Source organism: Stegodyphus dumicola, chromosome X2 (genome assembly GCF_044657685.1).
Source record: "Stegodyphus dumicola isolate Sdum_Otavi_A_Nest chromosome X2, ASM4465768v1".
Lineage (NCBI taxonomy): Eukaryota > Metazoa > Arthropoda > Arachnida > Araneae > Eresidae > Stegodyphus > Stegodyphus dumicola.
The window spans coordinates 92645800-92663704 of NC_140781.1; the positions used below are offsets into that span (position 1 = coordinate 92645800).

A 17905-nucleotide genomic window follows, 5' to 3' on the forward strand; every position below is an offset into this window, starting at 1 on the left:
TACTGCTGTTTTAACATTTAGCTAAGCAACATAGATTAAAAAGTTACTACGTTGTATTCTAAATCATTAAATTCAATTTTAACTTTTTCTAAAATACACAGTGTAAAGGAAAACGCTCCGTACCAACTTGAACAAAACCAGCTGGGGAACATCAGTTTTATTCATCGTTGGTAAGTTTCGATGCATTTCGGAAGACAAACCATTATTATGCCTCTTTCAGAATTTCTTACTTCTTATGAAGAAAGAGTGCTTGTTTACCTCAAAAAAGGAATCGAATTTCACGTTTGAAAGAAACTCCAAAAAAAGATTAAAAATCTAAGAATTATTATTTAATTTTGAGTGGTTAAATTCTGATTTTAAATAATAGGCGATTTAGAGGTCTTAGCAAATTTTCAGATTTTGAAATGTGCCTAATTCAACAGAAAGGGAAAATAAACCTCACCAAGCGAATTCTATTCATCATAAATTATTATTTATTATAAATCATTATCATCATTATTTTGGTATACGTATAATGTTGAAATATTTGATGAGCAGCTACCCCTCTATATAAAAACTAGTTGACACCGTGTCATTACAGTGAATAGTTACAAAATGTTTTTGTAAATGTTAGAGGTTTAAAAACTTTTTATGGTGAGTAACTACAAATTGTACAAAATAACTAAAGTATTTGTTGTAAATAGGTTCATTTCAATGTATATAAGCATTTCAGTTAGAAAATTTATAATGCAATAGAAAGATAGCTAACTATTTTTTTAACAAAGGCGTGTTTTATTCAAAAATATGTGTGTAAAAAGTGTATGTGTAAGAAATTAGAAATCATGCAAAAATACTCAGTTACCTGCCAAGGAAATTCACCAAATTCTGCAGCATTTCCTCCAACGATACGACTAGTAGGTTTATATACTCTCTGTCCACAAACAGCTATATTGAAAAAAGAAAAAGCACTTTTTAGTTTTCAAAAATTAAGATGGCTTAAAACCTTTTAAAAATCACTAAGTAACATGGTATAAAGTTATTAAAACTTTCCAAAGACAAATCAAAAGTGGAGGACTATAATTGTTAGGTCAAATGATTTAAGAAGATGAGTATTAACAGAAGTTAAATCTGTTAAAAATCATTAATGAATAAAATATTAGATTAGTTACTACTTTTAAAGAAATGGTTAAAAAACAGACTGACTGCTGCAGTGGAATTGACCTCTGCAACAAGAACATTCTTTAATAATTGAAACGTTCGATTCAAAGTGAATATTCTTCAGGCATCAAGTGTAATTCCAGATACATTTATTACTCACATTTATTTATTCAGACCTAAGAATTTCGTTAGTAATCTTGTCCTCGGCAATGTAAACGCATAAACACCTGAGAAAAATAGCGAATTGTAAAGAGTCTTGAGAGTTGATCTTTGAAATAAAGGATTCGGAAATGTGGATAAAGACACTGCATAGGTACTAAAACTAAGGAAAGTAACTAAGGCAAATGAAAAAAAAATTGAAGCTGAAAAGTCATCTTTTGCTTTCCCTGGAAGAAATGCAACGCAAGCATATGTCACCGAATACTTAATCTATCACTCGCTTACTGCTGAAAAACGCAGAATAATTTATCTGTCCAGTGTGAATCTAGAAAAAATTTATCAACGTTACTATAATTTTTATTTCATTTTCAGTAATTTTGGGCTAAGTGTTTTCTGAATCAAAATCAGAAAGAATGATGTACTCATCAGAAACAATGATGTACTCATCAGAAAGAATGATGAAATCAGAAAAAATTATGTACTGATCAGAAGGAATGATGTACTCATCAGAAAGAATGATGAAATCAGAAAGAATGATTTACTGATGACTTCGTAAAAGGAAGTCTTTTATTTTACTTTGATAAAAGTCTTGTTTTATACAAAATAATAAAATTTTATACAAAATAAGAAAGCACAGTTTTTACAGATTTATTTTCTCAATTTATGATAATTTATTATTGACCATAAAATATTGCATTAAAAACAGTTACTATATTCTGAAGTTAAAATCTTTATATTTGTCTCTCTATATATATCTTTACAGTGTCTGTTCATTCGTTTAGCAGTTTTGATTAGTAAAAAGCAGCATAAAAGCATCGAATGGTCCTTGTTAGAGAAGCTTGTCTTAGGTTAAATAACGGAAAGCTAGTTTCTTTTGAAGTATTTATATATTTGCAACAATTAGCAGTATTCTGACTCTCTGCGCTATCTTGTAGATGTAGAAATGTCTGGACCTAGTTGTGATATTAAACCAACTTTATCGCTAAGCGGAGCACATGCGTGACGACACATTTATTTCTGTGAAGTTATATAGCACCCCCGCGTTCATACAGCTGATTGCAGGGATTCGGGTTCTAGATATTTATGGTATTGGAAATATTAAGTGTTGACTTTTATCAACAATACACAATATTGAATAAAAATATTTTAGACACATTGTTTTTAATGAATAAAACAAAGACAAAAGACTATGCAACACAATTTAATTTTATGAACGATAAGCTATAATTGTATATGTATTTCAGTGCTAAGAGTTTTACCAGGGAATCCACGTGTATAAAGAAAAATCTATAAAAATATTGGATAAGATTATTTCATTTGAATTCAGGAAGAACGTTGGATAAGAGTATTTTGTATTTCTTTTTACTTTAGGCTGAATTTAAGACTTCAGAATTAAATTCATTAGTTTATAGACGTAGTTGCATTTGTTCATTAACTCACTAACGTATGCGGAGACAGTAGACAGCTTTATATATTATATTTGTGACGTAAATTGTCACATTTTCCATAAAATGCTTGATTTGTAATCAAAATAGGAAAGCATTCTACTTATTAACAGGAAAATTCTCTAAATTCCGTTAAAGTGTAACGTATTTTGTTATAAATTTTTATAAAAACAGTATGCCTTTAATAATGATTTTATCTTACAATGTTTCCTTTTAGAATACTGTTGATTTATAAAAAATGGCAGCACGGTATATGACGAAATGATAACATACGAATCATTGCTTCATTTTTGAAGATTCGAATCTAATTAAAGATGCAACTCATTAAATTCATTCTCATTAAATTTAAAATCAAACTTTTATATCTGTTTCTTAAAGTATTTAAGGCAAAGAATGTTCACCTTTGTCTTTACTCAGTATCCTTTGGTTGAGGACATCTGCAGGAAGAGAATGTGGTTGATGGCTGCTGTGTTGTGGTTTAGTTGGAGAACGTCTTACGCTGTTTGCTTGTTGTGTGACGCAGCATGAAGAAAGCAGGCTTCCTGGGCAAGAGCTCACAGATGTTCCTCCAATGAGGGCACAAAACAGAAAAAATGTGCACTGGTGTCGGCCACCATCGTAGTAACAAGTATTTGAATCATCTTCTAGAAGTGGAATAAGAGACAAATATTAGAAAATTTAATGACTGCATTTCTTTGTAACACACATACTTATTTTATTTAAAGGTAAGCATAATATCTTTACATTGTTTAAAACCACTGTATTATTTCTCTGTAAGCAGGATATCTTTCATTTGATCTCGAAGCAGCATTTAGCAGCATATAATCCAAGATGCACCAACCAATATGACCGGAATTACCTCGAGAAAGCGCTTTAATATGCGTTATTATTATTTTCATGCCATTAGAAATGAATACTGAAGTGCCTGAAAAGATAGAGATAAGATTTCGTCTCGTGCAGTTCGGTAATTATGACTGTCTACTCCTGAGAAAATTACAGTTGTAATTGAAAGTGATTAAACAAACAAACAAAAACAGATTCAGAGTACATATACAGCAGTACATAGATCTTTTAATACCGAAGCTGGTGCAGAAATAAAAATTGCAGGACGTTTAGTCTCTTTCCTTCCGATCAGGGGCCAAAACTCTAATTTCTGAGCTTGCAGATATGTTGACAAGAAACAAGAGTTCGTATAAGCAAATAGTTCACTGGAATTATAGATGGAGGGAAGAATACTTTGATATAGATTTATTTCTTCTTTTTTTAATTTCATGTTACAAAGTAGCCTAGAAAGTGATCAAGATTATTTCGTGGTGTTAAAGGCAGAGAGTTATAAGACCAAATGTACATTTTAGTCTAAAAGGTAATTAGCACAGATCATGTTTTATGTTTAAAAATTTAAAGAAATCGAAAATATACATAGCAACATTCGAATCAGTTCAGGTTTATAAATATATGTCGCAATCTCAGAGTAAATCTAGGTCAAAGTTTCTTCTAGGGTTCACCATTTTAAACACCGGAGATACCTGACTTTTAGTTCAGTGATGTATTACCACATGACCCCACATATTAAACCTTGGGGTAAAAAAATAAGAAAGAACCTTTGTACCAGTAACATTTCCTAATTGCGATGCAAGAATTTTAATAGACATTCAATTAAAACATTTTATTGTAAGAGACTCATTGCTTTAATTTCAATAGATATACTTAATAATGTAAAAACTTCTGCTAAGAGAATATTGAAAGAAGTCAAATAATAGATGAAGAAATAAAATTGTAGGGGGATTGTTTTATGCATTCCCTTTTGTTGTAAGTTGTGAGCAGATTCGTGGTCCGAATCGCGGCAATGACACTTGTCTTTTCGCGTTTCATACTCTGAGAGCCAAACTGTCTCTTCAGTGGAGCCCCATTTAAAATATGGCGGATGATATTTTTTTTCATATTTCATGCTCTAAAAGACTAACAGTCAGTACAGTAAAATGAAAGAGTGAACTGAAAACCCAGATACATTTTCATACTAGTTAAAGACTGATTTATTAGTCAACCAATGCAACCCAGACACCGAAGAATGCTTAAAGACTGTCCAAGCTAATTATTATAACTATAAAATGATAGTAGAAGTAAGTGAAGAAGTAAAAATGAAGGCATTTATTTTCTGTTTTGAAAGTTTGCAAACACTAACTTCGAGAATAAAAAATCAGCGTCATTTAATTTTTTCAAGGCAATGAAGGCGTCAGGCGTTAAGGCGTCAGGAATTAAATGTAGCCTTTGTAGACAATTCCAAACTGACAAATATAATCGAAGGCTATATGCGTAAAGTTGCCCACATATGAAATGAACGCTAGAATCGGTATTTGGCAGTAAGTATCTGACGGAACGCAATTAGTGCAGAAAATGCATTATTTAGAAAACTGTCGACATATCCTTATCCATACACAATCAGACTTAAGAATCCATATCCATACACAATCAGTTAATCGACGGCGGCACATGTTTATCGACATGTATACAAGAATGCTTTCTGTATGTGTTTACTTAATTGTGTGCCACATGCAGAAACATAGAATATGATATACTGAATGACCTACTAGGGCCCACAATAATGTGACAATGTATTACTTGCCAAGTAGTCACTTTTCAGCCTGTTCTCGACGCATGGCAACATGGTGAGCATCATAATTATGTAAACTATCTATAATAAGATTATAGGTAAATTTAAGTTACTTTTGTAGGCTAGATCTTATTAGAACTAGGAAGCGACTATTCGGTAAATTCTAATGTATCAGTAATAATACAAGAAGAAAGGTAGAAAGACCCTTTTATTCACACAAGAATAGTTCACAGACGGGACTTCTCGCACGTACAATATCACGCCAACACTTTTGGTGGTAACACAAAATAGAACGAAAAATTAAAACTAATCCCGTGTTTCTTAATCAACTGAAGTTGCACAGAGATCATTTAACGCGTAGTGGTTCTTTGCTAATATCACTTACATAAATTAACAGGCAATTAATATGCACGGCCGTGAAATAGCAAGTTTTAACTAGTAGCGAAACAACGTGGCCGAAAGGCGGAACAAGCTTTGTCTAAAGTAATTCAGACTCAGCTTAAATAGTAGCTTTCTACCCTAATTTGCATAATCCGCGAAACTGAAATTTTATTCTGAGTGGGTTGAAACTGAGAGTTTGAAGGAAAGGTTTCTTCGAAAACAAATTTAACTGTTAGGGAAATAAAATAAAACTCTACACTATTTGCATCATAATTATCTAAAACCAGAAAAAATGAAGCAGATGCCTTTAGAAAAATACATTAGAAAAGACCTTAAGATTAAAAAAAAATAGCATCTTTCAGGCTATGCTATCAAGGAAAGAAACTGACCTAGCAACTGAAAATATATCAACCAGTGTTTTTATTTCTACTCTGGTAGAAAGTCAGTATCACACGCTATCGCTATTGAAAGGCAGAAAGTCCCGAAAATTTATGAAATTAATAGCGTTTTCTCATATCCTCAGATAAAAAATAAAACCACATTTATAATAATTTACATCGGCAACAGCATCACTGATGGCGTAGATAAACTACTAAAAGAAACTACAAGAAATGAAACAGAAGAAATTAAAATACAATGGCCCCATATTTTCCATATTATAGCATTGGCTATGTGAAATTGGACTTTGTCTGAGGCAATAATTTTGGAATACTTGGGAGATTAAGCAGATGCGGCGCTTTCAAGAGTAAACAGCACGAAAAACTGATAAATCATTTTTTTTTCAGGTGATAGTTCACTCAATTGCAACTGCCAACTTTTCAGAGAATAGTTAAATTAATATTGTTATGTTAATATATTATTATGAATAAAGTTAAATTATTTCTACTGTGCAACAGTTTTGGGTAACCATAAGATATTTTTGAATAATATCAGCATTAAAAAGTGCAAAAACTTAAACTGTAACAATAATATATCAGTTATATTATTAATAGTAATTTAATGAAAATCAAATTCAGAAGTATATGATAAGAATTAAATGAAATGTAGTATGCCATGTAATCAAATTTCAATGGATATAATATGACATAAATGAAGTTCTCCAAATAATGATTACATTAATAGTTGATTCTAAGCATATAAAGAATAGAAAAGAAGCCTCTGATCCATTTGGTAACGCGTCAATAGTCGACATCATTTTGAACGATGTAAACAACACCGTACTGGAGTGTGGAGCAGAGGAAAGTTTTATGTAGTGCAGATTTGCCGATGCATGATTTGGCACTTGAATGTACGTGTGTGGATCTAGCCCCTTTCTCACGATCGGCTATGTTGCGTTGAAAATGAAATTATGCAGTTGTAGTGTAACAATGTAGGATTGATTTTCGTCGGTTAGACTAAAGTCCTTAGTTTTAATAGATAGTACAATTAACTCTGGCATGGTCAAGATGTTTTGGATAATAACTTGCTTCCTAAACTGTGGCGACAGTTTGAAATAAGCCTTTTACTGTTTCATATGTAATAATGTTTAATATATAATAATGTTATAATAATGTTTTTGTCTACTTAGATGCATGTCCTATGGAATTACCAGCTGGCTCTCCAAAAGTTCTTTCTTGAATCCAATCAAACATCTTTGGGATGAGTTAAAACACCGGTTGCATGCCAAACCCAGTCGACCAATTGATATCCGTCAACTGTTCATACTAATTCTTCTAAAAATGCACTAGAAGCTAAGAGATAAAAACTGTAATAGCAAAGAAAAGTTGTTTTTTCCGTTTATGATAAGCGTGGCGACTTTTAAAACAACAATGGGCAGCTGATAACTTTTGGCTATAAGGTGTAAATATACGATTATATTAAATATCAGAAAACGAGAGTAAATTGGACAACAAAATAAACGTTTATAAACAGAATTATAATTAATAGAAACTATCAATTGAAACGTAACTTACCTCTTTTGATGGAAATTCCAAAGAAGGTTTCGCAAGGATGTAAAATGGATAGAGATACAGCCAATATACACGTTATCAAACGCCATTTTGCATCGAGCATCGCATTGGATACCGCTCTGTATGTATATTTTTAATTTGCTGAAAGAGATTAAAAATGCATCAGTAAATTGGATGTCGCTTATAACAAATATTTATTGATATGCTTAGTTTCTTAAACCGATTGCACAGAAAATGTATATATGTCAGTTAAATTTTTGCAGCATATTTAAAGTCTTTTCTGAACCTGAATAAAATCTTTTATCCAGACTTACCACAGTTACACTATATTAGGAAAGATATACACTCGTGTGCAAAATTAAGATAATTTGCACATTATATCCAGTTTTTGAAAAACTAATGGACAGATTTTAATGAAATTTGGTATTAATATGCATTTATAATAGAGAAAGTGATATATCATTCACAACTCATTTTATTCGCACATGTTTATCAGAAAGCTCATAATGCAGGGATGTCTAAAACCACGTTGGGATATTGAAATGAAAAAGAGTTTAATATGGGGTATGGTACCCTCTTACAGCCAAAAATGTCGATCAGTGCAACGGCATACTAGTCAGGAGGCAGTAGAGGAATCCCTATGGCAGTCGATTCTACTTCTGCAGAAAGTTTGTTTTCAGATCTGAGATGGTTCTCGGAAGGGAATAGCGAGATGAAATTGCCTTCCCAAGAGTGTCCCAGACATCTGTAGAGGCTTATGATCAGGACATCTGGCTGGCCTATCCATGCGGCGAATATCTTCATTTTCCATGTAATTTTCGACCAACTGAGCCCTATGTGTACGAGCGTTATCGTGCATTTACAAGCAATCAGCACCAACTGCGCTTTTTTTTGAATACATCGAATATATAGTTGTAAGATCTACTCTCTATACCACATAGCAGTAAGGAAGCATTTGCCAAATACATGCAGGGGTATGCGGCCGTCCAACATAACGCCTGTCCAAATCCTTACACTTCCACCACCGTATGATATTTTTCCTTGAATGCACAGTGCTGCAAATGAATTCTGGTACAAGGTGTGCTAAATGCACTCTCTCGCGTGCAGGACGCAACAGTGAGGTGAGCAGGACGCAAAAAAGTGGATCTTCTGGCATATAGCCCTATTTCATGAAGCCTTCGGCAATTTCAGACCGTAAATCTCGGGTTCCAGTGGATTATTGGATTATTGAGTGAGGAAAAGGAGAAAAGAATTATCTGTCTGAGAAAGAAATACCTTCATGCAGGACTTTCTAAGGGAATTGATTGGCATATATGTTATAAATAAGGGGAGAACCACGAAATTCCCTTGCAGCCAACTTATTCGCGACAACGTAAACACAGTTTGATTTATCAGTGTTCAGAGGCAGTTAATGGCGCATTGTCTAATAGTTCTTTTCATATGGTATTTCTTATGTAATTATGAAAACTGTATAAGAACCTTGAGATGATACTTATTTTTGTGACGAATATATTTTGTATCTTCTTGATGGATATTTTACTTTTTCAGCTCAGCAAATGTTACAAAAGCATATTTTTATTTTTAACCAATCATATAAAACCTGTTCCATCATTTACTTGCCATAGCGACCATTTATTTCTAAACAGCTTAAGATTATCAACCAGATAAACAAATTAAATTACTGGTCAATATACATGAATTTCGAGATCTTAATAAAAAATTAGCAGAAGGGAAGCGTTAGCGGAAGTTCTTGTCTCCATATCTGCAGGTATTAACGAAGTAATCCGAATCTTAGAGAATCTGCAAGCTGATGAATCTAGTGGTCGTCACTTATATAAAGTGGCAATTAACCAGATGGAGAAAAATGTGAAATTTTCTCTTAGACTATGAACAGTTACGGATATTACAAAGAAATGAATATGAATGGAGAAAAATAAATTCAAATTTTACCGTTAAATACAAATTCTAGGACATTTATATTCTGTGCGTTGCTCATGATCTGATTTACTAATAAAGAATGCATCAAAAATCAAAACAGATACTAGTACCTTTTTCCTTCGCCATAAAAATCCTATACGGAAGTCTATACGGAATTTAATATCGAAGTAACCAATATGGAAATATGGGAAAGTAAAATTTAAGCAGGTCAACACCTCCGATGTCATATAGTAGAAATTTCATAAGTTGTGACATTATAATTTACTTAATAACTTTATTTTAAAAAGACAGCAAAAAAGAAAGGTTTATGCGTTAAAAGAGAGCATTTTATATTTCAGTTTTATTTAATAATTTGATACGATGTTTATATCGTAAAGAATATTTTTAAAAATAACTCCAAGATATCATTTCATTAGAATATACAACATATTCATAAAGAATGTGTTTGAAACTGAGAGGGAAAAATAACAATGAAGATACAGATGAAGAAGCAGAATTTTAATCTACAAATGAAATTCGAGGAAAACATTACACATAGCATATTCAACACAAGCATAAAGAATTTTACCCAAAACCTGTTTATAAATTTATAATTAACGCATATTTTACATGCTGTTGGATACTGGGCGCACTTAACTGAAATTTCTGAGCAACAAAATGCGGACGGTGAAAATGTTTCCATTTTTGTCAGAAGCTAAGATTTTTAACTAAAATTAAAAAATCTAGATTTTTGAAAAAATAGTTTCGGAAATGCTTTGATAGATGGTAACAAAAGCACATATGTGGTATTATAGTCTGTAGAGACATTAGATATTTTTTTGGAAGCAAGAGAGATGAAGAATTAGCAACCGCCTTCGCCGGGAATCGAACCACGGACCTCTGAAATACCGGCCCAGCGTGCAGAACCACTACACCACGAAGGCACGCTATTAAAGAGGGGAAAAATACCTTATATAGCCATCTTTTTATGTAATTAAACTAGCCTATCTGCTTATAGGCACATCTAATTCGCAGGAAGGCTCTGACACGTAGAAGCCGGGGAGAAACAAGCCTTATGGCTAGAAACAACACCACAGAATGAAATCGCTAGTAATTCAAAGTAACAAAGTGGCCTTAAAGCAAGCATAATGTGCTCTAAAATCACCTTCCAAAAGCTTCCTTAAACAGCACTTCTTTCTACCTTAATTTGAATACACGCGAGCTATCTTATAAGCATTTTGGCAGAAAAACGCGGGTGAAAACGAGACTGAAAGGAAAGTTGCTTTAACTAAAAATTACTTGTTATTCAAACTAAATAAATCCTCACACAGTATCAAATTAGTTAACTGTCAAAAAGTGACATTCCTTGTAATACGGAAGAAATAAATGTTATAAATTTGTTCCTGATTATTTATTATCAGTTATTTAAGTCTGAATTCTAACGATTTCTTTGCTTTCTTCGAGTAAAAGTTCAAATATTCAGTTGAGTTTGCAATCAGTATTCATAAAAACTAAAAAGAAATAAAATAAAAATTTTCTCCTAGCTTCTTTAACTCTTTTAAGTTTAATTTTACGTTTGAAAGATCGTTGCGAATAATCAAATACGCAAATGCGTGATTGGGTATTCGTGAGGAGAAATTAGTAAACAAAAATATGTACTAAATGATGTAAAGATTAGAGGGTAAAATCGGTCAAAAAGTATTTAATCAGCCGAAAGCTAACCAAGGAAACCTTCCTAAGAAATTAGCCTCAGGGTGAAATAATCACGGAAATGGTCACGAGGGAAAGAAGTGTAGTTACAGAAACTCGAATAACTCACTATGATGAAAAGTAGAATTTTTTCGCATGTGAAATGTCACATGGGAAATAAAACTGAAATGTTCACGCTTCATATACGATCCTCTAAGCCATCTTTCGTAACACTTGTCCTTGTAGCAATTTTCAGAATACTGAGATATATGAAAACCCAGGGGAAAAAACATTTATGTCCATTAACAGGAATTTTGAGAAAAATGAAATTTTAGTTTGTGTAACTTCATTTATAAAGAAAATATTGTAAAGTCATGCAAAAATTTCGTAATAAATGTTCAACTTTTATTTAACAAAATATGTATAATAAACAAAGTACATATATATATATATATATATATATATATATATAAATGAGAGAAACGAATTTTCAGTTTCCTTAGGTGACTAAAATGCCTTTTCCCTGGTTTCATCAGTTAATCCTAGAAACACAGATTTTCACTGCCATAACTGGCTTTTCCTCAAATGAAGTTCTTTTTCTGCCCCCATTTTGTTTTTCAAGTTTTGAATCAGTTTTGCTTTTTTTGCCCTTCAGCAAGTTTCCCAGAATTTTTGCCAAGCATATCATTATCAGTCTCTGCTTTAGATATACCAAAAAGACTACAAGTGTCCTATCTTAGGTAACCGAAGCCGATGCTAAACCAGCATTGAAAAATATCTCAGAATTTGTCATACGACACTAGATTGTTCGCATTGTACATATCATGTAATTTTGTGATATTTAAATGTTCGGCAAGTATACTTTTTTATTCTTTTTTAAGAAATAATGAGAATTTCTTTGATGGAGGTAATAAATTCGATTATTTTAGAAATAGTTTTCTCAATATTTTTGGTTTGTAATTGTTTCCGTGCGGTCTACCGGTGCTTTTCGTATAACAGCCAAAGCTTCGCTTATTTTTTAACTCGGTTATTTGTAATGCCGTGGAATGAAGCAAAGGTATTTATACAGACTTGCACATCATTACATTGTTCATCTTGGCAAGAACATACTCGATAAGATAAACACGCATTTTGTAAAGATCCCTCATTTCCCCAAAGAGAACATCAGTGCATTGCACTCAAAAGCGTTATAAGACCGGCGAGTAAATCATTTTGGGTTTATAATATCCAAGTTTCATTAAAATCTTTAAAATTCATTGCTTTCCAATATCTTAAATATAAGAAAAGCGTTGAAAACGTTTGAAAACTTTCTGCACATCACGGTTTCTCCCAATTTTCTTTCTCTTCTTGGCGGAAAACTCGGCTACTGAGTCGGAGCCTGTATTGGTATACAGTGCGCAAAATCTTTTCTCGGTTACAGAGATGGGTATGAATACTTCTTCTCCTGAAGCGAACCATAATGTAGAAGCTGTTCCTGTTCACCGCTAGAAGGCATTATTACTACAATTTTCACAAAAAAATGGACATAAGTGGTTTTTCCCCTCCGGCTCTTCAAATGCGGTAACGGACTTCTTCCGCTGAAAAATATCCCGTTTTATTTTGGATATATACAAGGGAGTGCTTATATCCTTGCTGTGAGTCTGGCTATAAACTGTGAATGTAAGAGCTCAAACGAGATCTAGTACAATATCGTATGATATTTATTAAAAGAGGGATAAGTCTAATTGCAAAATGTTTAAGAGAAATGTAAACAAAGTTAAAAAATGTTTTCTATCTTTATATAGATTTTAGTTCTAACAGTGCAAACATCATTTAGTATTACTATTTGAATAATGATCCTGAGAAACAGGTATAATAATTACAATATGAATAATAAATGGCATTTTTCCATTGAATTATATTTCATAAATGAATTAAAAAATGCCGCTGCCGGGAAGTATTATAACAAATGTAGTTGATATTGGGCGTGAAATGATTTTTTCTATTCCTTGAATATCTTGGGAAAATAAAATGGAAATTGCGAGTTTTATAACATTTCTAAGTTGTATTTGACGTCAAACTACAACTTTCGTTTGAGATATATTTCACTTCATAAAATTTACGTACAAAGGAAACATTTAAATCAATTTTAACACTTACTGAGTAGCAAATTAATCCAACAATGTAGATCGAAAGTACCAGCATGGAAAAAAACTAATTTAAGAAGAAAAGGAATTTTAAAAAATATGATATAGATACATAAATTATAAAATTATCTTAATTCTAAGTTTTAATATTTATTCCTGATTAATTTATAGCACAATAAGGTAAAAAATTAGTGGACATTAAAATTAAATTTCATAATATGAAATCTTTGCGTCATTCTATTGCATTTCTCTTTGTTAAAGCTCTAAATTTGTTTATTTACTCGTTAAACGTTACGGTTTCAGTTTAATTACATGAACCTTCATCACGCTTAAATTACAAAACTGAAATAATTCTCGTAATAGTATTTAACTCTCAGTTTTCTTGCAACAGATACTATTTTATAGTAAAGTACTAGATTACATATGTTAATCTTTCTAAATAAAATTTTAATTATTACTCAAGCGATAGCTTCAAATCCTTCTTTTAATAACAAACTAGACATTATACGTATACTAATTTATTCTGAAGTCACACGTAGATGCATTCATTTTTAATTTAGAGTAGATCAAGGCTTTTCTACATGTGGGGCTTCAAAATCTACTTTTTTTCCCTATTAAAACTTAAATGTTGTTAAATTCTTAAAATTATATTTATGACGTATAAATACTAAGATGCATAAAGATAATGGACAGTCTAAACTGAATCTCGTCTATATTAGTTCAAACTTCAAACTTTCATTCTTTGAGTAAAAATTTACCGAAAATTTTCATTAACTCTTGGTTTCGAGTTCATAACTACTCAATACAATAGTTATGAATTCAACGGTATTTTTAGTTCTGATAAGTACAATTTAACTATATTTCCAGCTCGATTTACAGCATGTATTTCTTTGCTTTTCTTAAACTGCTAAATAGGTGGCAGTTACTCTGCATATAATTACAGGAGAAACCAGAACAATGGAACATCTACGCATATTTTCATCTTGAAGACTTCGCTGTGAGGATTAGCGCTTGGAAAAGATGACAGCTTTAACTGCCATGTGCTATTTTTGCCACTACAAGTAGAGAAAGCTCTAGATTATTTGACAGGTGAGTCGGTTTCAATTTTTCAGTTTGTTCACTAAAAGGAAGATTCGAATACTTCGATAATTTATGCAAGAATGGCACGTGTTTTAGAAGCCAGAAGCAATCTCAGAAGTACAAATTAACTTTATTTTGCTAAAGATTTAAAAATTACGCACGCACGGTTATCTTACAATAACATGCGAAATTATAGAACAATTTCATATAGCTTAATAAAAGCTGATAAAATTCAACACAATTCATTCATTCATTCAATATACCAGAAGATTATTTCAAAACATTATTTGACTCCTGCTTATAGAAATTACCATTTTTCTGCCGTTAGCTGAACTCTATGTATCCTTGCTAAGGAGTTTCCTGACCAAGTATATGCAGTTACTTTAAACCTTTGTTACGCCCAAGGATGCTGAAGTTTATACATGGAATTATCTTTAGTCAGCAAGAAAATAATTTCACTATGCGAAAAGGATAACTATCTCATTTAAAATTCAAACTATATTATCAAATACAACATTTTCATATTTTCTAATTAAATAAAACATTCAGTTTCATTCAGCTATGCCATTTCCTGTTTATTTATACTTTACGACTGCATAGCAGTATATGATACTATTTGAGATTAAGATACAAGCAAGCGTAGTAATTTACCAAGGTAAAAGTACTCAGAATTAAAACATTCGTTGGAGAATGAAAGATATTCAGCTTCACTAAACATATCGAACATTGACACATAGGTTAAAATTGCTCTAAACATGTTGACTTGGTGAAACAATTGGAACTAGTTTCAGCAGTGTATGTTCCATTAAGATTTCTAAACATTTCACCTACATTTACATTTGGTCAATGGAAAATCATGAGCGTTGAAACTGATCTGGAATTTCATTTTATTAATATCTGTTAAAATCATTACGCGGTTCACTTACGGTTGCACATCTGGCTCTAATCCGATTGAAAGAAATGGTGGAAACAAAAGTGCATTTCATTGAGAATATAGGTAGGTGCCTGATAAAGACTTTCACAACGGTTCGTTGATTTCTGCTCAACATACTGCTGGAAGACGCTTGGACCTTTCACTTCATCTTATTTTGAAACAGAAAGCTAGGCCATTGCAGTTTCTCCTACATTGGTTGCTTAAATTTATACAAAAGACCATTTCCTTAGGAGAACACACAATCGACCCATAAGAATCCTCACTAAAATTTCGAGATATACTACCATGTAAATATTACAACGGATATTAATTTTACTGAAAACGTTAGAGCGTTTTTGAAGGCAAAACAGCCCGGTCATCATCAGTATCAAATTTTATAAAAAAGAGTAAGCAATCAAAACAGCATGTTTCATTTATACCTAAAAGCAAATTGCTGTTAAAAAACCTCTGGATTAAAATGGCAATTTTAATGTTCTTGTTTTAGCCAACGAACAAAATGAGCATTATTCAGAACGAGAGATACTTCAGGAAAGGTAACCTAATAGTTTATGAGTCAGTGTTTTTATTCTCAGATCAGGAAAACTATGTTTTCTGAAAAGAAATTATTTTTTGAAGATTTGATTGTGATGGTTTATTAACAATTTGTTTCAACTACGTGATTCGTTATTTCAAATTTACTGGATAATTTTGCTGAGAATTCAGACTCAGAAATTTAAATCTTGTAAAATCTGGCCATTATTGCATTTAGATATTTACGATTATTTGTATTTTATCAAATATATGCTCTAAAATCCCGCGCTTTAAATAGCAATCGGAATTAAAAAGCTATAATTTAATGTGGTAGTTTTTAACCATTTTAACATTTAATTTAAATTTTATAAAATAAATTGAATAAGACTCTGCATATTGCCCATTGAAAGGCTTAGAATTAATATTGGTTCAACATTCTGATTTCATTCTAGCCGACTTGATTCTTTAATTAACCGATAAGTGAATTCTCAGCTGCCATACTATATGAGAATTTTATTGATAACAAGCTAACGGGAAAGAATGAGTAATGTATTGTTAAAGTTTAATGACATAACCGCGGTTTAATTTCAAAACTTCGTAGTCCTTTGGAATCCGCCTGGCAAAGAAAGCAAAACAAATAAATAAAACATTTAATAATTAAACGTAAATACAGAGTACAGAAATAAATAAGAAAATTAAAGAATTAAATTATTAGTAAATAACTAAATAATAAAATACGATACCGGATATTATCTTATTTGAAGCTCTAGTTGGAATTAAAATTTGAGTCAAATTTGACCGGAGCTAGCACAGATAAGCCTTACTGAATTTAAATCCTGAATATGGGATTAAAAAAACAAATTATTTCTTCCCAACACACCATTGAAGCAACTTAAAACCACTAACGAGGTTACTAATGACAATGAAGATAAAGCGGTTAATAAATGAGGATAGCGAGAACGCTAGAAACAATTTGAGAGTATGAAAGAGAATTTTAATGGTGAAGCGTAAATATGAAAACATAGTGACATAGTGAAAACAGTCCAACACTTTCTGATCTCGCTAATCTGCCGATAGAATTCGAAGTACCGAGCACAACGTGACAAGCGAAAAAATTTCCTTCGAAATCGTCATTTGATCTATACGCTGAGAACAAACGTACGGTTCTGTATAAAAGACCTTTTTCTCCCGCCATATTTGGTTACAGTGTCCACAAGTGCTTCCTTTATGGGGATTCATAAGTACTTCACATGTTTAAGCCGTTTGATATTTCTTTACATTAGGCCGCTTTTGGGAGCATAAAAGAAGGTTTCTTTCCTCATTCTGTTGTGAACCACTGATAACTAGAACAACCGATACCAAATCAATAGAAACGAGGATATTCTGGAGCGGAGTTTATTCGTTCACGAGTAAGATATCGTAAATATGTTGCACTTTCCTGAAGGGAAGGTTTCGCATGTGGGTGCGAACTTTATATGTAATAGTTATCACAATTTTTATCCAAAGGGTTGTTTCTCAGGAAAAAATAAGCATGTATTAAGAATTTAATGTCGATTTCCAAACCTTACTTATTGATAAAATAAAATGTTGCGCGATCAAAAAAATTTCTGCCGATGCTCAGTTTCATGGAAAATGCGTCACAGCTCATCTTATTTTATCGAAGTGATTTGGAATTATGATGATTCATTATAATAATGATTTATCATCAAAACTGAAATGTACCGAAGCCCGGCTTTTAGTGCGGGGTGGGCTACGGCCCATTCTAAGCACTGGACGTAACTCCGGAACATTAACAGCTGAGGATCAAACTCTCTAATATTCCCATCAGTTCATAAGTTCATAAAATTATGCTGGGCTATAAATATCTGCAAATAAGATCATAGAACCAACTGGAGAAAGAGAAGGATTAAAAGATTAAAGGATCTCCTACGCAGCAGGCCCATGTTCAAATCCAAGTAAAATCCTAA

General features: G+C 32.1%; 1 protein-coding gene across 1 annotated transcript in view; it reads right to left on the bottom strand.

Annotated features, from left to right (window-relative positions):
- LOC118198103 (serine protease 33-like) overlaps nucleotides 1-17905 on the bottom strand; it is an 83963-nt gene that overhangs the window by 19143 nt on the left and 46915 nt on the right. The window contains exons 2-4 of the mRNA XM_035369704.2: nucleotides 7686-7823; nucleotides 3143-3385; nucleotides 842-924 (exon numbers count right to left, since the gene is read on the bottom strand). Coding sequence (XP_035225595.1) covers nucleotides 842-924; nucleotides 3143-3385; nucleotides 7686-7785 — 426 coding nt within the window. The 5' untranslated portion in view covers nucleotides 7786-7823. The remainder of the gene's footprint in view (nucleotides 1-841; nucleotides 925-3142; nucleotides 3386-7685; nucleotides 7824-17905) is intronic.